Source organism: Pseudopodoces humilis, chromosome 4 (assembly GCF_049639895.1).
Source record: "Pseudopodoces humilis isolate 2021_Gansu_Grassland_sample_001 chromosome 4, ASM4963989v1, whole genome shotgun sequence".
In the NCBI taxonomy this organism is placed as follows: Eukaryota; Metazoa; Chordata; class Aves; order Passeriformes; family Paridae; genus Pseudopodoces; species Pseudopodoces humilis.
The window spans coordinates 20,820,621-20,845,927 of record NC_142203.1 but is presented as its reverse complement, the minus strand read 5'-3'; the positions used below and the strand labels follow the sequence as shown (position 1 = coordinate 20,845,927).

At 35.8% G+C, this 25,307-nt stretch overlaps 1 protein-coding gene across 1 annotated transcript in view; it reads right to left on the bottom strand.

Annotated features, from left to right (window-relative positions):
• Positions 1-25,307, bottom strand: part of HSD17B4 (hydroxysteroid 17-beta dehydrogenase 4) — a 57,091-nt gene that overhangs the window by 16,841 nt on the left and 14,943 nt on the right. The window contains exons 9-18 of the mRNA XM_014257103.2: positions 24,819-24,910; positions 24,197-24,221; positions 22,462-22,590; positions 16,654-16,760; positions 15,733-15,966; positions 15,267-15,318; positions 13,898-13,969; positions 12,327-12,430; positions 9,601-9,666; positions 1,228-1,297 (exon numbers count right to left, since the gene is read on the bottom strand). Of these exons, the coding sequence (XP_014112578.1) occupies positions 1,228-1,297; positions 9,601-9,666; positions 12,327-12,430; positions 13,898-13,969; positions 15,267-15,318; positions 15,733-15,966; positions 16,654-16,760; positions 22,462-22,590; positions 24,197-24,221; positions 24,819-24,910 (951 nt within the window). The remainder of the gene's footprint in view (positions 1-1,227; positions 1,298-9,600; positions 9,667-12,326; positions 12,431-13,897; positions 13,970-15,266; positions 15,319-15,732; positions 15,967-16,653; positions 16,761-22,461; positions 22,591-24,196; positions 24,222-24,818; positions 24,911-25,307) is intronic.

The following is a 25,307-nucleotide window of genomic DNA, read 5'->3' as shown; positions in this document are numbered from 1 at the left end:
CCAGTGCCCTTTGCATAAGCAGGTAGAAGATTTCTATTTCTCTTCATTTGTAAGGTTTTTAAAGTATTACCATCATTATTATTCCAAACACTAGGTTTTCAATTATAAACATGTATTTTTCATCTCCATCGCCATCATTAACAAACCAACATTATCAACAAACAGAATGCTTTAACAAACTGGGGAAATTTCTTCTTGGACTTCTAGTAATTTTACAGTCATTATAGATGAACACAAATTTACATAAAATTATACAAAACTGAGTTAACAAGCCAATTAGTATGCATTTATGAAAGGAGATAATTTGCAAAGGTATGTTAAGTGTGATCTGAACAAGGAAGCATAGCTCTGCTCTATTTATTTTGGTAAGAGCACCATACAGTGATACTTGCATATTAAAAAGAAATTCATCAGAAAACTGCAGACTAATTATTACAGATTAGCAGTTTAACGTAATGTTTATGATAATACCATACATATTAAGGAAAATTTCTTAAGTAAATCAAATTGCTGTCTTCCTGGAGTAATCAAAGTATGCTACTTGCAAGGCCTGAATGTAAGTCTGAAAATATAACTTACAACACGATTTCAAGAAAGAACCCTTTTTCATTAACTATATCTCTTCAAGAATTAGTTAGTGCAGCCTCTGATTTGGTGCTTTGGCATGTAGAAACATGTAAATTAACAAGCTGATGCGCTAGCAAGGTGTAGTTAAGCAATTTTATAGGAAAGAAGTGCTAACAAGCTCCCTCTCTCCTGCCCTCCTGGATTTGTTTGGATTAAGAAGATTACACCGAAGAACAAAAAGTTCTGCTGAGACCCACATAACCTCAAAATTATTTAGATGGAAAGAACAGTATATCAGAGAATTCATTGGATTCCTTCAGAAGCTTTGATAGTCAATTATTTCTGCTTATGAAACAGACATTGTAAAAAGAGGATAGTGGCAATAAACGTGATCTATAGGAAGACAGGTTAAAAAGTATGTTTCCATTGTAAGTGAAGTCCAAGCACTATTCCCCATTTCTAGCTACAAGAAGCAATGTTTCAAACTGAAGTGTCATGCAGAACTTTGAAGATATTTAATTGCTAACTCTAAGAACAGCTATAAAACAAGCACTTCTTTTCCCAGGTTGTTAAAAACATACATCGTGAAAAATAGATTAAACATACATTTACACTATCCTTCATCTAAATATTAACACATTGGTACCCCCATCAGCTCACCTCCAAGAGCAGCAAAACTTGGATCCACATGTAAAGGATTCCAGTCCCCACTCAGCCGATATAAGGCAGCCTGAAGAAACAGAGAAGTCAAAACAAGCAGGAGTCACCCAGAAATTCATGACAGATTAAGCAACACATCACAATCTATTTCACTAATCCTTACATAATATAGTCTACAACAAAGCAGGTAAAATGGAAACTAATTATTAGTGTTTTCTTTCACAAATTTATCCACAGCATAAAACAAAAGTATATATATGACTTTTTTAAATAACATACAGTATATAACACAGTATCATATTTTACCAACAACAGATTCATTTTACAGGGATCAGAAATATCCTTATTTTTTCATTTAAAATTATGATTAACTTCTCTCATAGCAGATTCACGAGTAGCTGATCCCAGTATCCGAAAGAAACAAAACCCCAAGGTAACACTCCAAGCTTTCTAGAAGACTTTTGCTTCACGTTTAATTTTCTCTTTTGTTATTAAAAAAGTACAGAAATGCAGATTTAGTGTTTTATATACTGTGAATGTGAAAAACCTGAGAAGCTATGAAGAATATGGCTACAGTACTTCAGGTTCTGTCCCTGTGTACCTTTAGTGTTTTCTTTATCAAATCTAGTATTTGCATTGTATCTTGTATTGTACATGCAGCCAGCAGTCCATATTACGAGAGATATCAAAAGCCAACCTGTGCATATTTCTGAAATAAAACCTTTTTCTCTGGTCAACAGATTACAGTGAAATCCAATGATTAAGTGATAGTGGGGTACTCTCTAGTAAAAATTTCCCAGAAGTACAGTGAAAATCAGTACATCACATTAACTAATGAAGATTCCAAGAATTTAGCAGTTTAATTATGATGACATATACAAATTGAACATGGATTTAATTGAAAAAAGCTTTTAAACTGAAAACAAATTATATTTTAGTGAAGAACATTATTGGCCTTTGGAACCCATTGTCAGTAAAAAATTTTTCCCAGCATTTTGAACTAGAACAATAAAAAGTGGTATGTATTTATTTGAATGAGGGCAAACTGTACTAAACTCTGTTTGGAGGAAAGAAGACAGCAGGTTTCTCAATGGGAAGGGTGAAAAAAAAAAATTCCTGAAAGGAAGAATTTTCTATATATGTCTAACACTGTTTTTCTATCAAGTCTGAAGCAGACAGTGTAACTAGAGAGGTTCTGAACTCCTGTTATCATTTTAAACCATAATCCATCTGTTTTCTTTTTTAATCTGTTAATATTCAGGTCATTTCTCCACCTATCTACAGCTTTAACACTAAGCTCTACCTCTCTCTTATTTCTCATAGCAACTTTCACAGATACAGCACGCGTTGTAAGCCTCAGTTAAGGTAGAACGTAAAGATCTTTTCACAGCTTTCTGTGACAACTGGAACCAGACACTTAAAACAGCAAGAAGAAAACCCTAAACTGCACCACAGCATAAGCATGAAAATCTTAGAAAGGCAAACAGTAAGCTAATGGCTGTTCTCTGTGGCTGTTTACATATTCGATTACTGGTTTTGAAACACTTTTCCTTTCGAGAAAAAAAGAAGACAACAATGGATTTGGAAATTTCTAACAGTAGTTTTCCTTTTGCCAAAAAGGTGTATTTATTATAACTTTTTTCTTTTTTTTTCAATTATCTTCTAATTAATTATATAATTTCTTAGGAAAATAGTGGAGACTGGAAATTTAATACTAGTGTAGGACTGATGTTCAGCTGGGTCTGTGTCTGAGATTCTGAAAAGGACCAAAGAGAGGGTGAGTAATTTGCTGAATATGTAAGAGTCATAACACCATGAAAGAGATATTTAGTGAGGGAGAGACCCATACTTTTTTTTCAAACAAGTAAATTTAAATCTGACAATCTAAAGAGAATTCTTCAACAGAATTCTATGAAGTAGGTTATCCACCTTCATTATTCAAGTTTTCTTTCAAAAGAGTCTCAAATCTAACAGCAAATTGCTACTCAAGAATTAGAAAAAAAAAAAGACAAATATTAAATTATTACATAATTAAGTAACTTCATAGCTAAATTAAAATTCTAGGGTCTAACTGTCATTCTTCAGCTAATCGGAACTTTTACAAACGCTGTCATGAGGCTGTTTTCACAAAAGAGCTGTTGCAATAAATTTTAATTCTAGATAAAGAACATTTAGTTGCAGTACTGGAAAATTCAGTTTATGGATCTTAAAAAAAGGACCAATTTCTGTGTTAAGCCCAAAACTCAAATCAAGCTATGAAAGTGTTGCCTACTGAAATTGTAATAAGAACTAACCATTTATTTAGAGTGATAATAAGCACTACTTGGGAGACAATACTTGTACCAAACACTTTTCAAAATTACTGTACTAAAAAATACTTGTGCTTTGATCAAAAAAGCCAAAATTCTCCCACTGAATTCTCACCAGGCTCAGAGCCAGCTATTGATCTGTTGTTCCTTCTTGTTTCTTCCCTCATCATTCCCTAAATTCTCTAAAAACACAAATATTTACATATGATTAGGAATAAAACACATATGAAGACTGTAGAACACAAGATGGCTTTCTACAGGTAATGATTCACATTCCAAGTACACAGAAGCTTGGAAGGGTCTTACCACACCATCCGCAGACATAAAGCCTCATAATAAGAGACCTACTGGCAACAGGCAGGAAACATTTCACAGTAGAGTTTAGCTTACTAATTCATTAAGCACTCATTAAATCCTTTCCACGCCCCTCTTTCATTCCAAGAACTCTTCTTAGTAAGTTTTACTGTAAAGTCCACCATTTTACAACAAACTAGATTTCTGCATAATTGTCTTCACAATTGTTTCCAGTTACATTAGGAACTGTAATTTTAACCAAATTTGACACAGTGAAAAACTCAACTCGGGTAGCTGCAGCATGAGCAGGACTGCAGGACTGAGAATGACTCAGGAAGGGAAGATGACTCCTGCAGTCTTAATCACAGGATGCTGATAGCACTATTTCAAACAGGACAGGGGCCATTTATTTTCTCCTCTTTCAAAGAAAATAAAAAGTGTATGTTTGAAAAAAAAACCAACCCTAACCACTAAAAACCATCAATTTCTTCACATCCTGCCAATCAATGCTTGATTTATACCTGGAACAGAAGGCTTTACAGTTTTTTAGATTAGTCTTCATATGATTTATTGAATCTTTCTCAAAATCTCTTAATGAATAAAGAATCATTTTCACTTATACAGTGTGTATATACATCTCTTTTATGCTGCTAACAGTACCACATCCAGAAAAATCACCATCTGATGCTGTATGACACTCGTTTAAACATTCTCTGTACAATTACAATGCCTCAAACATTTATAAACATCCTTGCTTTATAGATTAGCAACTACAAGGAGAAAAGGTTGTAACTCTCAGCAGTAGAAACAAATTCCAGCTCTCCAATGGAAAATCTGAAGGCCTAGCTTTTAAAGCACCTCACATTTTTGATGTGCAAGTTACAAGCTCAGAACACAGCTTCTGTGAATTTCAGTTTCAGCCTGTGATGCTCAGACATCCTCCAGCTAGTCCTACTCCCAAACTGCATCTTCCAAATTCTGTGCCTAATCCTCTCCTACCAGTCACTGATTAAGGAGCACCCATGTCTGAGTGCTTTGGGATATCTGGACGAGTAGCCCACATACAAAGTACAGAAAATCCATTGTTGAACAACTGCAGCTCCAACCAGTCTCTAGTGGTTATTTAAAGATAATGGTAATTATCTCTAATTTCACAAGATAATTTTCCTCTCATTACTTCCCAGAATGTAACTTCTTGCAACAAGTAACATAGGAAAACTGACTTCCTACACTGTCTCATTTCATGCCTACAGCTTTTTCCTTGCAAGTGGAAGGAGTTCCCGAAGAAGAGAAAAACATCATTCATGACTGCATCACTGAAAACTGTATCATTAAACATTGCACACAAAGCAGATTAAGACTACAAAATCCACAACCTCTACCTGGAATTTTTAGCTTTTTAGACAAAAAACACTTAAAACACTATCATAGTTTTCCAAATTAAAGCAATTTAAAAATGACAGGATATTAATAAGCTCCTTCAACCAACCAGTATCAGGTTCAGCTTCATCAGCTCTAAAGAAGAATTTAAAAATTCTTGAAAGCAAGAATGGCCAAACTGTCTGAACCTGGAAGCCTCAGAGCAGAAGTACCATGTGCTTGAGAACTCCAAGCTACATGGAAAAATCAGAAACCTACATGGAATAGTTCACGACACTGCATTGCAGAGTCTTGAAGGGTTCATGGTCACATGTACACAGCTGGTTCAAAAGTACTACAGGTTGAGACATCATGTTTTTCAAAACCGGTCTAAATGTTCCTTTTCAGTTTTTTGTCATGTCTATTTCTCCATATCAATATAAGTAACATTAAGCACACAGAGTCAGAATTCAGTGTGGAAGAATGCTTTAGAGAAATATCTGACACTGTTGCAAGTAAACAGAATTTTTCTACTGACAAATATTTTGTAAAATTACTAGATGTTCTATTGAGATGAGCTGACATTAACAAAAATTTGGAAGTCTTGCAAACTCCACATACTACAGCTTTAGTTTTGCCACATTGCAAACAAAATAGGCAGCTTTCAGAAAAAGGTGAAAGAAAACAGAACAGTAAAACTGAACTGACTTGGTGAAAAATTTCATTCTGTGCACTACTGTTATGCTGTTTATTCATTGTCACTACACTGTGTATTCTGAATATTATTTCTGATATTTGAAGACAGAGGAAAGTGTTTTTGGAAGGAAACTTGTAGAGTATCAGAACACTGTTAGTTTTTCCATGAGCAAACAAACAAAAAAACAAACCATAGAAAGTCCACAGCAAATTCAAGACTTTATTTGTTTCCTTCCTCAAATACAACTTGTAGTAGTTAAGGTATTATCCACTTTAAATAAGCACTGTAGCTTACCTTATGTGCTACCAGAAAATGAGTTCTCAAGAAACAAACACATTTAGGAAGAGAGAGAAAGCCATATGCAGACAAAATTCTCCAGAGATACAGGTCATTCTCTGCCTGTTATTTTTCATTGCATTAGTAACCATTCAGCAAAATCAGTTTGATTGATTAATTTAAGCCCCCAGTTTGAAAACTGTCAGGACAAAAGCTCTGTAACTACATTAAACATTCCCTATAGGGTTGAAATTGAATGATTCATTCCTTGCTAATGGCTAATAGTCAAACACCCCCTAGACGTCTTGATCTTCTGTCAGAAAGTCTATTTATTCAAAAGATTTATAGCAGTGTGTCTAGTAAAGTGAAGTTCAGGTTACAGAGAGAGAACAATCTAGAAAAATACTACCCCACACACATATATCTCTACAGGGCAAGATGGAAAAACTGTCATCTAGTTCTTTGCAGAAGAATTCATGAATACAGAAGAAATACTTTATGTCCTTCTTCAGCAAGATGCAAAGTAAAGCTTAAAAGGCTTTTAGAAGATCAGATAATTCTAATTTTTTCTTGGCTACTTTTACATTTAAGCAGCTTACGTCATGGTACTGCAACTCATTCATAAGCAGTAGCTGGAATTTAAAGAACTTCTCAGAAATGGGAACAGATCTGAGAGGGATAAACATATATTACACCTCCTGCTATTAGTCTTTGATACCACTAACCAAAAGGATTACTTTGTTCTTAACAGTCACTTAGCACAAAGATTTTTCAAGGAACTGTAGGTTGCTGAAACCTCTCTTCTGCTGATGGGCAGAAACAGTTATTTAGCCCTCCATTCCTAGTGTCCTCCTCACTAAGCAGCACTTCATCTGGTCTGCAATATTCTTCCTCTTGGAAAGAAACCAGCGTAGCAGAGTTAGAACTGAATAAACTTTCAAGGTAACCAGTCATTATCTTCAGTGAAAGACAGAAGTGTAAATATTTCTAAAATATGCATGGAAGTCTATTTATCAGATGGTTTCCTACATGATCATGATATGAAAAGGGGAAAAATGCTAATTATAAAGAGCCATTTAGCCACATAATTATGGTAACACAAAAACTGAGTGTCACAACTATCAATAGACATTAGTACAGTTTAAGTCAAATCAAAGGCCATCTGCAAACTGACTCTTCCAGTCTGTCTTATACTCTGTACCAATTCAATAGTTGAATGGCAACAGTCATTTCTGCCAACACACTTTTCATCTAAACACTAAGACATTCAGAAATTTTGAAGCAATTTGTGTGCCAGCTTCCATTTTTTAAAGAAGATTTTGGGCAGTTATGTGTCATTCAACAGACACATAAATGTAAAATCTTGTTAAATGTAAAATATTTTCCCAAGCTGTCCTTCCCATGAAAGTCTATAGTGCACATAAAGTTCCTGAGTGCTACACATTCCCCCCTCTATCATCATCACTGAAACACAGATGCTACTGAAAATTTAAGTGCAGAAGCCTTCTTGTGATTATCAAAGTCCAATGGCTGTGGCTCCTCTAACTTCTAACTAGAGGATAATTCTCTTTATATATCTATCTGTCACAGTAGATCTTAAAAAAAAGCAAGTCAAGTGGCTACTCTCTGATATTTTTTATTTCCAAGAATCAATTTTGCAATAGGAAGTTTCCCAACTTCTGCATTATAGTGTCATTACTACATTACTATAGTAATATTACTATAACTATAAAATCTAATGAACTTTGAGCATTTTACGCACAATAACAATTCTGGAGATAAGGGTTTAAGGCTCAGAAACTAGAATTACCATATGAAAAAGGCAATCATAAATACCATGTAAAAATTCATGAGCCTGGAATCAATTCCAATATAATCATGCAGTAGAGAATCTTGCCAAGATTCAAAATAAATACTTTTAAACAGTGGACCTTTAGAGGTGCTGTATCTCATCTAATAAAGGGTCAGCTGCTAGAAAGCACCTTCCATTACATTTAGCCACCTGCCAGGAGAAAAGTACTCCCTCACCATTCCCTGATACTTGCTCACCTCGCCAATTTTCAATGAAGCCTATTGAGAAGAATTAGACACCTGTACCTCCTAGACCAATGCTGTGAATTTTAGGAGGCAGCCAGAATATCAGTGACATAAACAAAAATGCTGATCTTGGCGCTCTTTCCCAGTTGAAGTGGGTAGGGCTAACTTGGACTTCAAGCACAAGAATCAGCTGGATGATACGTAATTACTCCATATATAATCAGAGAGAGTCAAAGCAGACATTGCAATTTCCACAGTTCAACTAATGCCCAACATTTTAACTCCATCTTCAAAAGCTACAGCCACCTGCCATGACTAAGTTGCTTTTGGAAACACCACTCAGTATCCTATCATTGGTAGCTCCTGACTTTACTGTCTTGTTCGCCTGACACCTGCATGTTTACCTGGAAAGGAGGTTTTACTTCTTCACAGAGGTTTCTGCCTGGGGAAAGCAGATGCCCATGAACCAGTGGGAATGTGGACTAATAGAAACATACCTGGACAGCTGTCTGTCACTATTTCAGATTTCCCTTCACTCCTCCTACTACACAAATTTAACTTTATCAAAACTGTTAGCTCCAAGCACTTCTTTTTTGTCACAATGTGATTGGTTGCACCATGTGGTGAAAATTTCAGGAAGCCTGAATGTTTTTCTCAAAAGTACAACAGAATACAAACATTCACCTCCTTCTATGCAAAATTTGTAATAAACAATTATAAAATTTCATCAGTCTTAAGAAAAAAATGTTTTACACAGTACATTGAACACACTGTCTTAAGCTAGAAAAAAATTTAGCTTTATGCAGACATACACACACATATATATGTCACATACAGGTAAAAATACTCTAAAAGAAAGGCCTGATAAAATCAGGCCTTGCTCTGCTGAATTACCAGCTGGCCTGTAAGTTCCCAGAAGAAAGAATCAAAAGAATTCATTCACAAGAATTCAAGTCAGTTAACACAACAAACTATCCTGGCAACCTGTAATGGTGATGTCATTCTGTTTGCACCTGTAGTAACAAAAGATCTGTCCCATGAGAATCCACAAAGGAAAAATACAAACACCTGAGTAAGAGAGAGTCTTAGCATGTACACACAAAACACCTTTTAACCAATAAATTAAGTGGCAAGAAATCTACTAGCCAGTTAGAGTTGCACACGAGGTCTGTGAAAACTGCATGAAAATGAGTTATGTGAATAAAGAATGGGCTTTTTCTGCATGAAGAAACTGAATACTGTCTGCCTTATTGCAACATATATACACACACATAAACATAAGTAATCAAATATAAATACCTGAGGTATATCAGAAAATCTGAACTATTAGTTAACATCATTTAACACTCCTTTCTCCAAACAAAACCAAGATTTCCACACCTACAGAATACAAAGCTTTACCTGATCAGTTGTTGTAACATCAGAAATTACAGCATCAGGAGGTCTCTTGGGTGGAGCTGCTGTTAACTAAAGCAAAAGTAATAGTATTATTAATCTTTCAAAGCAAAAATATTTTATTGATACCTAATGCCAAAATATACAAGTTATAGTATAAAAACAAACAATATTTACCAATTTGGTAAGCTTGCTCCTATCCTTTCTACATTTATGGACAAATAGAAAAAGCTATTTAGTGCAGAAAAGGTCTCTTATCAAGGTTAGACTTACAAAGACAGTGACTCTGAGGCATCAGATCTTGCCTACAGTTACACGATTCACCTGATGAGTTTGATAACATTTCTTCCAAATTATCCAACAAAACCCAAGCAAGAATTATTCACTCAGAGAAAACAATTGTCTCACAGAATATTAAAATGCTTTGGAACACGGAACCGAAAACGAAGCTTGTAAAATAATACTTTTAAAGGCACAATTAGGAACAAAATTATTTACCTCACCTGAGGACTATGTTACATTACTTTTCACCTTTACAAGCTTCCAGCGCCTTTTTGTTTTACACTTTTTTTACATTTTTTATTGCAATTATACAAATAAGATATACTGCTGCATATTAAACCCCACATTACTGCAAAAAACCTGTTCCTTGTGCAATCTACAGCTTCATAGTTCAGTTTCAAAGACATAAATCTTATCAACAAACTGAGAGAGAACATCCTAGATCATGACAAACATAAAGGACACTATAATGAATTCAAGCTATTACAGCAGCTGAAATCTCTTTTTCTCCTCAACTCCTTGTGTTTTCAAAACAAACAAAAAAGCCGAGAAAGAAACTGTCACAAGCTCTGAAATTAAATGAAGCAGTTTCTCTCCTGTAGTAAGCTTACTTGTCTTAATTTTTGTAAGGTCTTTACAAGAAAAGGTCTTAAAGAAAAGAAGTACTGTGTCTGTGTAGTTTCATGTCTAATAAAAGCAAAGACTCTTTATTTTTATTTTATTTTTGCCCTGTTTATTGACACAGAGCAAGACCACTTCTTGAGTAGAAGACTTGATAACAGCACTCCTCTTGTCTTTTCAAGAACCACAATGGACTTAAACAATCAGCCTGACAACAAGAACATTACCTAAGCAGGCTTTCTAAACAAGCATGATTTACTAATCTATTTCCAGCTGGTTTAAATAAATTCAACTTGACCTACTGAGCCATTAACACTAGCCAACGTGAATAATCAGTGAAACTCTTCTAGTCGCAGGTCAAGAAACCCTCAACTTAAGAAAAGACATGACTTAGACAATGCGTTGCTCACCACAGACCTCAACTTGGAAATCTATTCCTCTTGACTTGAAATACAATTTTCAAATACAATAAAAGTGTTTAGTGACAAAAAGACACACTGTAGCATATGTCTGTTCAGCTTGGCATTTCTCTTTCCACAGAGGGGTATGAAACTCTTTTTAATTGGGAAGGTTTCCAAGGCAAATTCATCACTGAAAACCAGCACCTTGAATGCTGATGCCTCTGCTGAAATTGCTGTATTATTGTGTTGTCTTAATAAGACTACATTTGGGAGATTATTTTTTTTATCATGGGAAGGAGCTGCCTGAAACAGGTATTCTTCATATTTTAAAATGTAAAATAATGTATGCAACATTCTCACAATTCACTAAATAGAGTGAAGAAATTGGAGTTACTTAAAGTGCAATGTTTAAGAAGTGCCAAAGCACTACACTGGACCCACTGATGTCATCACTATAGGTTAGCCTTGAAACACAGGGCTTTTTACATGTGCTGCTTAAAAAATCTGATTGCAGAAGAATTAAGGCTTCCTTCAAAGACCTCAAAACACTGCAACAATTTTCTGTGAATTTTTTTATACTACACAGAGGATCTTTGAAGCAAGGAGGCATCTCAGCACCTGATTTGTAAAGTTTATACACAGTGAAACTTCTATATAATGATACAGATTTAAGTAAAAAAAACTTGTAACTTCACATGCAAAAACCCCGAAGAACATCACCTGCAGTATTTCACATACACAAAACCTAGGTATTTCAATACAAATGTTCAAAAACACTGAGCTTAAGATATTATCTATTCAACTGTTTATTACTGTAGTGCCTCACGGCTCTAGCTCACAGTAACATCATGCAGTCACAGCTGACACTGCCCTCAAACACAATATTGAAGGGGACAATGGCAGGTACCCAAGCATTTCGACATATACACTGTGTCCATGTGACAATGTTTGCTACTTGCTAACTCTCTGAAAACAGAGAAGTTCAGCTCCAAACTGTAACATTGCTTCTCTTTTCTTCTTTATGCTTTTCAAGCCTCTTTCACACAAACACATAGATTTAGAAAGAGCTACACCTAGGGATCTTTTCTAGAAACGCAAGCTGAACCCTAATACTGCTTTCCATTAGGATACTCTACCATTTCAAATATTTCAGTGTAGGAATATCTCTTCTGTGTAATGTTTATCAATTCACTTTTCTCCCTAACTCTCAAAGTAAAACAACTGGTTTCCCAAGACCTGAACAGTACCTTTTCACTCAGGCTCTGCAGTGAACAAAAGTATTTAAATCCCATCTGAGTTTGCACAGCTGCACTGTTTAAATGCTAGTTTATACTTCCTAGTTTGTATACAAAATATTTTTTTAATCAGTGCTGACAGTAGTCTTTATGTATTTGGTTTTTTTTTAAATATGGAAATGCGTGGATTTACCTTGGCCTTTTCTGATGTTCGTTTCCCACCAAATCTTCCAGCTCCAACAAAAAACAAGGAGAACTGATTATAACACACTAGGTCCTTTCCACTATAGGTATTCACTGAAAGACAAAAAAGAAGGTCATATATTATCTTCAATCTCCTTTTTCATACAACTAGTATATGTTGCTACAAGAGCCAAGTTCAGCTAGAAACTTGACAAAGTTCATTTTAACAACTGAGGGGACAGTGGTCACACTCTCACAATGCACTGATGCATTTCCCTAGTAGGGAAGACTAATGATCTGATTCAAAAAATATCATGAACTTTATCTATATGAAGGCATTAAAATTTTAAAAATGAGCTATCAAAATGGTGACAACATTCAAGGTGTTAAAAATATTTGACAATATAGAACTGAAATTAGTTTTATTTCAGCATCTCTGACTGTATTAACAATTTATTTAATTACAGAATTGTACTATGAAATATGAGGTATTAAAAGCTATTGAGAATACACAGTGTGTAAAGTAGATTATTAACTCCTATAAAAAGTGTAGCATCTTTTATGAGAAGAGTTCGAGTTTAAGGTCACCTGCTTCTTCTTTTGAACAAGTTAGATTTCTTACACTGAACTGAGATTGAGCTTCCTATTTTAGTTCGTATCTATTTCACTCCTTTACACCTCTGACTGGAATTCACAGCACTGTTTTATTAATAATGTTCATTTCCAGTTACAGTAGAAATTTAAAAACCACTGAGACTCCGCTCACAAAAAGAACTTTTGCATGTTGCCAGAATAGACTGGCTTCATATTAAGCCCAGTATGAAAGCAAAACACAACTATGAAGAATGGTCAGTAAAAACCTTTTTACTCACTGACCACTGAAAGAATAAAAGGCTGACAGTGTTTAGAGATTCACAGCCTATAAACCTACTCCTTCTGTCTGATTTCCCAAAGGACCTTGGCATAATCACACATAATGAGGGTAAGATTCTGAAAACTACAAGTTATCAACTTCTTGAGAAATTCTCATTCTCTAACTTTGATAGACGAGGAAGGAAATGGGCTTTGTTTAGAATAAAATAATGTAGACATAAAAAAGGAATGCAGGACATGCTCTTAAAGATCGATGCTCTGCAGATGGGTCTACATAACATAACAATATGATTAACCTGTGCAAAAGCAACCACAAAACATATGTAAACATGCCTCTTATTGTGGAGTGGAGGAATGTAAACTGGCTGCCCTCAGGCAGGAAAAAGTATTATTGTTGTTAAGAACTTTGATCAGTTTGCATACTGCATTATTCTAGCTACACAGGAAGAAAGTGTTCTTATTTCAGCATGCTAACTACCCAAGAACAATTACACTTTGATCAGTTTGCATGGTGTTCTACCTACACAGGAAGAAAGAGTTTCTATTTCAGAAGGTTAACTGACGAAGAACAATTACACAGCCACATCTCACTGAGATTTAATAAGCTAAGTCTTCGTGGAAGGGCTGGCAGTTATTGGTACAGCTAGTAAAAGAGTGAAGCCTAATAAATATAACTGCACCCCCATCAAAAGCCATAAACTATTTTACCATCTATTAGCACGACTGCTCCTGATCCTTTGTCCAGAATATCAGCAACAGTTGCAACTGAAGTTAATTCTCCTGCAAGAAAAGAACAAGGACACATTGTAAGCTTTTACTTCAGGAAGAAGCCCACAGATTGCTCTTCACACTTACTAACCTCCTTACCTACTACTATCATCATTGTTGTTATTATTATTATTGTAATTTTTATTATCAACATCCTAAGAATTGTAATAGTCACATTAATTACAATCATCATGACTATAATAACAGTGTCTGGGAATCTTTGCAAATCTTGGTTTGAAGATCTGAGTGTTGTTTTGCTTGGGGTATTTTTCTAATTTCTGGGGCTTTTTAAAAATATAATTTTATTATAGTTCATGTATTCAGAGCTAAACACATCACTATTTAGACTCAAACATGTTGCTATCTTCAAAGATAGCTCCAAGCATTTAAGGATTGCCCTCAAGAGGGCTAAGACAACCACAGTCCTACGGAAGAGAAGCTCGTCCCACAGCCTGGGCACAGGAGTCCCTGAAGTTTGTCACAGACATTTAGAGATACCATACGTTTATAAATCAGCCTACAGAATGCAAAACAAAAACTTTTATGAAGTCCTGGCAATCCATTACTAATCATCAGAGTTCTTCATAGTAAATACAATTTTCAGATATCTCCTTTTTGTTTCAACAAGAAATTCTACCATTTATTTTCAGATTGCAATTTTATTTTTTTTTTTTGCTACACTCTCAAAAACTTAATTTTCAAAAGCTACTAATGAATAAATACAGACACATGCATATCCTGAATTAAAGTAACAAGTCTCAGATGGTTTAATCTTGGAAAATTCAGCCATCTCTGAAAAGAATTTGCTACTGCAGTAACCTTGAGAATTTTGACAGGAAGAAAAGTAACCGTGTTTTAGCCTCCTCCTTAGGATGTCTATTTGTTTTTTACATACATGATTTAAACCTTATCCTCTTACAGGCATACAGACATAATCAATGTTGAAGAACCCCTAGGTAAATATCCCAAAAGTTTTAAGATACAACCTTACTGAAATATTTTAACATTCCGGTAATTAGTATCAAATTAGATGAATAATACATAGGTATGTAGTGTATTTGCTTATTGTATCAAAGATTATACATACTTTATGAAGCATACTGTAGGAATACTACAGTATTCTTTATGTCAAAAAACACAGTTTCAGAATTCCTTCAAGAACACAACAAGGTACCTCTCTTCTCTCCCACTTCTTGTAAAAAAGATATGCAGTATTACAGTTTGAAACAAAGCTTCCCTATTTCCATTTGCAATATGGCTAAAGGAACTGTTGTCATAGTGAAAAACAAATCAGCAACACAGGACTGACCTGAGGTTGGTAGTGGTTTATAAAGCTCCAGATATTGTTCACCATGCAGCATCTATGTAAAGAAAGACAGTGCCTTAACAACAATCAATAGATTGCTTTGTCCCCCAAGTCAATACACAACTATTTTAGAAAGTGTTCAGAGCAAACAAGTTTTAAAAAAATTCAAATTTTATTCTTTTGTTTTTCTAACTTCATCCTCAAAATATTTTCAAATAAAGTTTTATGGTTTAAAAAATGCAAAGTGAACACAAAGTAAAATTAAATATTGAATTCATCATACATCTCATCATAGGAAGACATTATACAAGTGAAGTGAATGAATAATTTCTTAGGATGTAAGAATACAAACCACTCAACTTTTCTTTTCTAGAACAAAAGGAACTTAACAATATTACAAAGACATAACTGAAGTCAATTTTCATTTATATGATACACAAGCAAAACTAGATAATTTACTCTTCCATACCCTTGTGATATCAAAATTCAGTCCTGGAAGAGAAGGAACACCATCAAACATTGATGTCTGAGCGGGAATTACTCCAAAGCTGGGTAAACAGCAGAATCCTTCACTTCCTTCAAAGAGAAATTTTAGGTGGTCTGGATCCTTAGTTGACATCCCCACACCAAGTGCATATAGAATAGGCTCCAAGTGAGTGTATTTATACACGTTGGTACCCAATTCACGGCCAACAACACTTGCCTGGAAGTAAGAAGTTAGCATAAAATAAAAATCAAAAACAGTTAATACTGAACTTGCATTCTTTCTGTATTCTGTAATTCTTCTATCAAACCTAATGCTTGAGCATTTTCTTTACAGTCATAGGTATACAAATCATGAGTAATAAATATACCATAAACTATTTATGTATACACTGTAATACAAGCAACTCAAATGCAAGGCATTATACCTCGCTTAAGCAATCTACCTCAAGAATAAATAGTGTAACTTTATACAGCTGCACTCTCAGCAATGCATAAGATTTTTCCTATAACAAACCACAACTGAAACAATTAGCACCATAATAAGACTGAAGCGATGAAAAATTATCTGTAGAGAAGGAACCAGAGCAAAATGGTGCTGCCCAGAAATACACAAGCTCCTGCTTTTCTGAATAGTGCTTTAATTCAAGAGGCTTAACAGAACTTACAAGTACTTAGATTCTCCATTATCCAGTCTATTCAGTCATAACCTTTCCTATCATCAACAGGAAAAACAGAGAGTGGAATCAGAAGATGTTTTTCATTCTGCTTTCTTACTTCACATTTTATACCCCACCTTTCTTTTTTGCAGACAGCAAGCCAGAGTAGAAGCTGGGTAGCAACACAAGTCTCTCTGCTCAATGTTTTCACCCAGCTTTGAGTGCATCTGGTAGACAGATGTACTTACCATGTCAACAGAAGGAGAAACCACCGATCCAGAGCTTGTTGAATTCATAGAAACATTCCCTTGAGACTCTATCTGACTTAGAGCATCACTCAATACACTTATGGACTCTAGAGAAAGGAATTGAAAAAACTCACTGTCAGATAACTATACATGACACACTCCAGTTACAGACACATGATACACATCAATCAGCAAATGAGACATAGCCTGGTGTTTCTCAGTTTGCCTTTAAACACAGTAAATATACATCTGCAAATTGAGCATGGTGCTGTATTTTACAAGCATCCACACAAAAGTAGAGGAAGAGTGATTTCTACAAAGCTTCCATCAGTTCTGCACCTGCCAGTAAACCATGACAGCTATCTCAATGTGTAAAGGAGAAGATAATGAACATTATATGTTTCAATTGTCTGAGAAGCAAATATCTGAAAATTACTACTGATTTTCTTATCATGAAAATTATTTGCAAGACAAGTCACAAGTCTAACCTCCTGACTGTCTCCCTCTTTCCTGAATCAGATAGATAGATAGAAAAGCAAATAAGTCTGAGACTGAACAATGACAAAATTATAAATGAGATGATGCATGGCTGAATTCAGCTGTGGCAAAAGCAGGCCATCAAGAAAAGCTTGTTCCTTGAAGCTCAATAGGGCTAAAATCAATATTAAACATTAGAAAGACCCAAACAAAAAGTGATGAGAATCTTGCACAGAAAAATAAAAATGTGTTTAAATCAGAGGAGTGCAAAATCATTAAATACCTTAACTGAGAGTCCTCTCCACTTCAAAACCCTATGCCCATACTGACTTGCATTGCTGCTTGCATTAACGCACTGTTGCTCTATCACCCGGCACTACTCTAAACACCCTGCAGGGTAACTGCATGCCCTCTTGCAGAATCCTGTTTTCCTGAACTATCTCTGGCTTGCCAGTTTTACTGCCATCATAACATTTGTTTGTGGCCTGAATCTTGTGAAGAAAAGGAACATCTAAGAAACAACACCTATCTTGTCATATCTTCTGCCAAAGACAAGCTTTCTCTTTGGATACAAGCTCTGTCACAATATGACATGAGGTTATGACATTGAAATAATGTGAAAATGTGCAAAACAAGATTTGTAATTTATAAGAAACTTTTACAAGGTAACTTTTTTTATCCCTTTGTTCATTCATTAAGTGAATAAAAGAAAAGCAATACAGAGCTATTGGGAGAAGTCACAGATTGTTTCTACTTTTTCTGCATGAATCAACGGAAGGTTTCACATTGCTTTAAAATCTTCACAGGAGAATACAGGTTTCACCTCCAAGCAATGAGTTCAAATTAATGTTTCCTCAACTTGGTATAGCCAAAAAATTACTTACATGCAGGAATATAAACACTTTTAATGGGGAGACCTTAAGATGAACAGCATGCATTTTCAACAAAATAATTTTTCATATTTAAGACCAACAGTAAAAAGGTAACCTGTAAATTAATAATGGTGCAGAATACTACAATCTCTTTTTCAAGGAGTCTTTCTTCCAGAATGTAAGATGTGAGTGGACTGTAAAATTGGTGAGCTGGCTAGTGCCTGGCTGAACACTAAGGAGATCACAGAGTCATAGAATAGTCTGGGTTGGAAGGGACCCTTAAAGGTCAGCAAGCCCAACTCCCCTGCAATGATCAGATACATCTTCAACTAGATCTTCAACTAGATCAAGTATCTCAGAGCCCCATCACACTTGACCTTGAATGTTTACAGGATGGGGCATCTACTACCTGTCTATGAGAAACCTGTTCCACCTGTTCCAGTGTTTAACCATCCTCTTTGTAAAAAACTTTTTCCTTACAGCTCATCTAAATCAACCCTTAGTTTAAAGCCATTACCTCTCATCCTATTGCAACAGGCCCTGACAAAAAGTTAAATATTGAAAGACTATTGAAAGAATATTGAAAAAGGTGCCACCGAAGCCTTCTCTTCTCCAGACTGAGCAAACCCAACTCTCTCCACCTTTCCTTTTAGAAGAGGAGTTCTGTCATTTTGATAATTCTTGTGACCCTCCTCTAGCCTCGCTCCAGAGCTGGTCTCTGTCTTTCCTGTGCTGAAGACTGCAAAGCTGGATGTCATACTCCAAGCGGAGAGGAGACCTCTGGAGGGCAGAATCACCTTGCACAATCTGCTGGACATATTTCTTTTGATGCTCCCCAGGGTACAATTGACCTACTGGGCTGCTGGCACACATTGCCAGCATCTGTCCAACTTTTCACACACCAGTATCTCCAAGCCCTTCTCCACAGGGATGTTTCTGATGCCTTCATCCTGCATTGATACTGAGGCTTGCCTCAACCTAGGTGCAACACCTTGCACTTGGCATTGTTAAAGCTCATGAGATTCCCATGGGCTCACTCCCCAAGCTTGTCCAGGTCCTTCTGAATGACAACCTGTCCCTCAGGTGTGTCACCACACCACTCAGCTTGGTGTACCCTCAGCAACTTTGCAGAAGGTACACTCAAGACCTTATCTACGTCACTAATTAAGCTATTACACATTTCACAATACAGGCCCCTGAGGGACACCATGCATTAGTGACCTCCTCCACTGAACAGTTCATCCATCACATCCATATCTTAGTGATTTAGACAAATGTTATGGGGGGCTGTGTCAAAGGCCTTAGACAAGTTCAGACAGATGATATTCACAGGCCTTCACTTACTCACAACTGGGTTGGTCAGACAGGACTCACGGTGGTGAATCTGTACTGGCTGTCTCAAATCACCTTCCTGCTCTCCATGGCCTCCCCATGCACAGAGTTGAGGCTGACAAGATGGTAATTCCCAAACTTCTTTCTCATTTTTTTTTTTAAGACCCAAGAAATATACAAAAAGAAATATACCAAAGGGCATAAATTTGGCAGAAACAAATCCAGTAGGAAATTTTTTAATTCACACAATTATTTTATTATTGGTACAGGGGTATTTTTTTAAGTGCTGTACTATCAGTGAACTCTAAAACCTTGTATGTTCACCTCAGAATGGCCTGCTACTATACAGCAAATCATTAGCAGACAGAAAGAAAAGATTAAGCTGGTGAACAAAGGTTGAAAATAGTTACAACAAAGGGCATCTCCTACCAAAAGTATTCATTTTCCAATAGGTGACATTGCATATGAACCATATCCCTTAACAGACGAAACAGCACAAGTGTTTAAACCTTTTTTAAATACATATAAAGAAAGCTGACACTGAAGCTGGAACACTTCTCCTCTTACGCAAATTCTTCATATATACACAGTGTGCATACATATATATATATATACACAAACCACATAGTGTGATTTACATTAATTTGCTCTATGTCAGACATAAGCTTTTAAGAGACAGAAGTCATACAATGAGAATACTCAGGTTATTTTCTGAAAATAGATTGCTTCTAATAGAATTAAAAAAACACAAAAACTTCTATGAGCCAATTACAGACCTTTAGCTGAAACTGGCTCACATTTTCACCACTGCTTGAGACAGAGTGCCTCACACAAGTGATAGACACAATAAATTCTGCTTCCCTAGATAACAGAACAACACACTAATTTGTGCAATAACTTCTACAGAATGCTGTGTACAGAGATGGCTGTCCTCTGCCCCTACCACAACACAGTCTGATTCCCTTTCCACAACAGGAAGATGATGCAATGATGCAAGAGCACGTAGTACACTATGAAGGCAAGGAGAAAACACACCAACATGCAGTTCATGGTGCAACTGTGACCTACTGCACCCTGCACCACACACGTAGAAGCTTCTGCATCACACTTAATTTGGTCTTTCTGCTTTATGTACAGAATACAAAGTCGAAGTCAAGCATCTCTTATCAGTATCACTAAAACAAGAAACAAGATTAGCATCTCGGATTACAGGGTTTTCTACTACATTAAAAGCAAATGCTTTCTCAAATTGCTTTTTGGAGGTTTTTTCCTACTGCATGTAATGCTTAGTACACAAATGCTGTTCATAACATCATATTACTCAAATTAAGGAAATCTGCAGGAAAAGTTTAAACTTGCAGATGTTAGGTATTGTACCTTTTAATTTTTAATGCAAGTTGTTTCCTTTATTTCACAGTCAAATACCTTCAAGTAATAATGTGGACAATTTGATGGTAGAAGAAACTTCTAATAGAACTAAAAATTCTGTTCAGCTAACAAAAATTTTCTTCCGCCCTTAAGCTGATTATCACAAATGCACAATACAACAATTAATGCACAAGTTTTTATTCAGTATCTTTAGCTTAATGGCACTGGAAGGAAAAAGCTGTATCTTGACTAAGTTCATAACAAAACAGAAGCTAAGGCATGGAAGATCCATGCCAAGGTAACACTTATGATTTCCCGACTGTAGAAACCTGCCATATTATATTGTAAGCACTTTCACTTGAAGTTCAAAATCATCTTTGGTTTTTTCTCCTCATAGCATCAATTGGCAGATGTGAAATACCATATATAAATGCTGAGGCAACTTTAAAAAGAAATCCCCATCTATAACACTTTTCTTCTAGCAACCCATAAAAGTAACATAGTACATGTGACAGGTCCAAGAACAGATCAGAAGCGATAAAGCTGGAATTTTGTTATAAATACCATTCCATAACAGAACAGGGAACACGAATAAACTTGCATAGGTTTGGAAACAGGGTATCTGTAAGCCAAAGATCAGTAAGGTGACCTACAACTACTGTTTGGATGGTTACATTCCCCAGTGTGCCAAGATGTGAGGGAAAGGACAAAGTGTGTCCTATTCTGGTTTTGGTACAGGCACCTAAAAACATATCTTTAAGGTTTTCAACAAAATGTGCTAAAGGATCTCTGAACCAACAGTTTAGACAACTACTGCACAATTAAGTATCTTCAAAATTCAACTGACATTGTACATAAGGGTGCCTTGTTCCCTCCTGCCCTGCACTCTTAAATGCTGGCAAGAAACGAGTAAACAAAGTATTGAAAGAGAAAATCATTTTAGTCACCAGCCAAGGGGGTGATATGACCCAAGAATATAAGGCACAGTAAGAACGTCTTTGCTGTGATGTATTCCACAACTTAAACAGAGCTTTTTGGTAGTGAAACGTTCACCAAAAACCAAGATTCCAGGACTGAAAACACAATCTCTCTATTACACTATGCTGTCTGCATGTAGGTGCAATCAAATAAAACACTGTCATCTGACTCTAATGCTTACAATGACAACAACAATGTCACTTCTCTGGAAACTGTGAAGAAAAATTATTTCCTAATGCTATAGGTAAGAATATAGCAGTTGCTTTAGAAAGATCTGACCATACTGAAACAGTAAATGATTGATGTTAATACATTAACAAGAAAATTCTCTAGTTCTATAGATTTTGAAGCTTTGCTTACCCAAGCTATCCACATACACAGAATCAAAGCATAATTTGGGTTGGAAGGGACCTTTAGAGGTCAGCTAGTCGAACCCTCCAGCAACTCCCAAGTAGGGACATCTTCAAGTAAATCAGTTGCTGAGTAGTCTGTCTGGCCAGACCTTGAATATTTCCAGACATGGGGCATCCACCTCTCTGGGCAACTTATGCCAGTGTTTTACCACCCTCACTGTAAAATTCTTCCCTCTTTAATCTAATCCAAAATGATCCTCTTTTAGTTTAAAACCATTACTCCTTGTGCTGTTACAGCAGTATACATTTGTCTCATCTTTCCCGTATTTCTCAGAGGCCTCCATAAAGTACTGAAAGGCTACAATAAGGTCTCCCAAAAACATTCCCTTCCCCAGGCTGAATGGCCCCAACTTATAAGTCTCCCTTACCTTGGATAGTTCTGGGTTTGCTGGCATTATCAAAGTCACACACCTTCTCCCATTTATCTCTCACTGCTTCAGGAGTCATTGGCTGATTCCTTCCTCTGACAATGGCTCCCAAGGATCGCTCCCAGCGCACTAATGGGAAACATCAGCCAGAGAGTTCCAATAACAATCAAAGAAGCTTTTCATTTCTTTAGACAAGTTTCATCTAGGCCACTACCTTCAAAGATGGTACAATGAGGGAAACATTTTAAGTACTCCAATCTAACTCACCAGTACAACTTCCAGTTGGACTAAAAGGGCTCACTGCTTTAACTAGCATTTAGAAAAGGAACAGCACTGGTTTTAAGCTTCACTGAAGCTATAACAGACTTATCACTCTCCAGAAATACTAGTCTTAGGCTTCTGTCTACTGAAAAGTTGTAGTTAATATATATTTACAGATTTTTTTCTTCTGACATGATGTTGACTATTAATGCTTAGGAATCTTCTGAAAACACGAAAAGCCACAGAGAACATTTGTTAGCTATAAAAGAACCTTAATACCAGTAGCCAGCACCTCTAAATGGTCCCTGAAGTTGTATTTCAATACTGTAACCTAAGAGAAACTGGTAAGGCCAATGTGAAATTAGTTCCATAAGGATACAGACTTCCTGGATTGTAATTCTAATACTTAACAAGTCATGTTGGGTTGGCTGTTAATTAGCAGAAGGCAATGAATAAGGCCATAGTAGTACCTCATTAACCACCTGGTTTCATTTAAGTAACTTCAACAATAGCTATTATAATGATGAAAAACTATATTTTCTCTTGATCAAAGTGCAGATTTTCAGCTGTATTAAAACCTAACTGCTTGTGAAGGACACCAAGATGTTTTGTCCTGCTGCCTTGCTTCTTTCAATCTGTTTACCACAGTTCTTGGAAACACTATTGCAGTTACACAGAACACTTGCATTAGTTAGAAATGGTTATCAAGTGGGGAAAAAAAAATAAAAGAAAGCAGAATGACTTCCTGAATTAACAGCCCTACTTCCACCCCACTGATGGTTCTCATGTAGTCTGAAAAGCTGTACAGTTTATGAAAACAATGCTCATACTAGGTTCAAAGAATTTAGGAAAAAAGTCAAGACATCTCACACACTGAATATTTTTTCTTCTCCTAAATCCTCAATATTACCTGCAAGTTTTCCTCACATTAATATTTAAGCTAGTTCCTGGAGTCACTAAGGAAAATATATGGGTAGCATAGCTACTGCTTATTTAAGAATACTAATTCCCTCAACATGCTTATACACTAGTTTTTTAATAGAAGCATATGTAAAGGTGGAAAGCAATGAAAAAAAATAAAGTGAGAAGTTAAAAACATGCCTGTTTATCAGCATGTGATACTTTTATATAATTAAAAATTGAAGTTATCAAGAAAAGGCAGCAATGTATATTTACCACCACAAATTCTATTTCAATTTATGCCCAGGATCCAAGAGTTAAAGTTACTTAGGTAGATTGTCAGTTACTGATAGTTCAAAAGCATAACAATGCACATACCTAAGTTACCAGTTTTTCCACAAGAAGTTCAATTTTTGACTTTTACTGAATACAAGCAGCTTTCTCAGAACCCTAGGCTTTTATTCATCTCACATGAGTAAAAAATGTCTTGAGCACACAGGCTAAGTCTAAAGAAACTTTGCACAGTCTTGATGTCAATTCCAAAAATATCAATCCTACAACATAAAGTACTTACATTTTCCAATCCACCCAGCTCCCACCTGCCAAGACAAAAAGAATATCATCAGCTTATGACATGTCAAAAAGCAAAGTTTTGGTAGTGTTGGGAAACAAAACTATACTCCAGAACAAACTCAATATATTAAAAATTTCTGAACTACTGCTGGTTGTATTTAACATTTACTTAAGCACCTGAATGTGATCAACATAAAACTCTTTTCATCCAATATATGAGTTAGCAGTTTGAAACCAATACCTATAATGAATATCATAATAAAGTAATTACTCCTTCCTGCAAGCTACTTTCTATGTTTGAATGAGTTTGAGAACAGAAATATCTTTTGAATTTTGGTATCTCTTCAACCTTAAAAGAGTACAATAGAAGAATTGTAACAATCAAATTGGTAGCATTTTGAGCACAGCCCAGAGCTTGACAAGGCTGCTGCTGCCTGAAGTATTTGTCAAATACTGCACAGCCAGAACAATATTTCTTCTGTCTATGCTGAGTATGTAGTTCACACATGGTAATTTAGTTTCAGCAAATAGTTTAAGGCTGGATAAGATAAAACAAACAACTGATTTTGGGGGAAGGAGCAAAGGGAGGTAAGGAGGGAGAAGAAATGAAACAAAATAATTACCTCAAACAGACTGCCATTTTCAGCACAGCTTTCATGGCATAGCCAAACTACTAAAGGAGCAACATATTCTGGTTTGAAAGCATCGACCAGATCTAGAGCAAATCAGAGGGGGGAATCATGAAATAGAAATACCTTACAGTTTCAAATTATTTAATCTAACACCCTCTTATGAACAGCAGAACTAGGAGAATTTTATCAATAGCATTCTGTCATGAAAAAGGACGAGATAAATGAAATATTTGAAGATTCAATAAATTCTAACATCTCGTGAAATACATACATGCTGCCAAATCCCATGACATGGCTTCTCAGCCAGAGAAATGAAACCCTGTTTCACTGTTGAGAACACTTTTGTGCAGACTGCAAAGCCAGACAGCCTTCCTAAATTTCCAGCTGACAGGCAGCCTGAAACAAGGACATGACAGATATACATAATCCTGACAGAGAAGTACTTGAGCAATTTTTCTTTTAGTCTGCTAGTCAGCTATA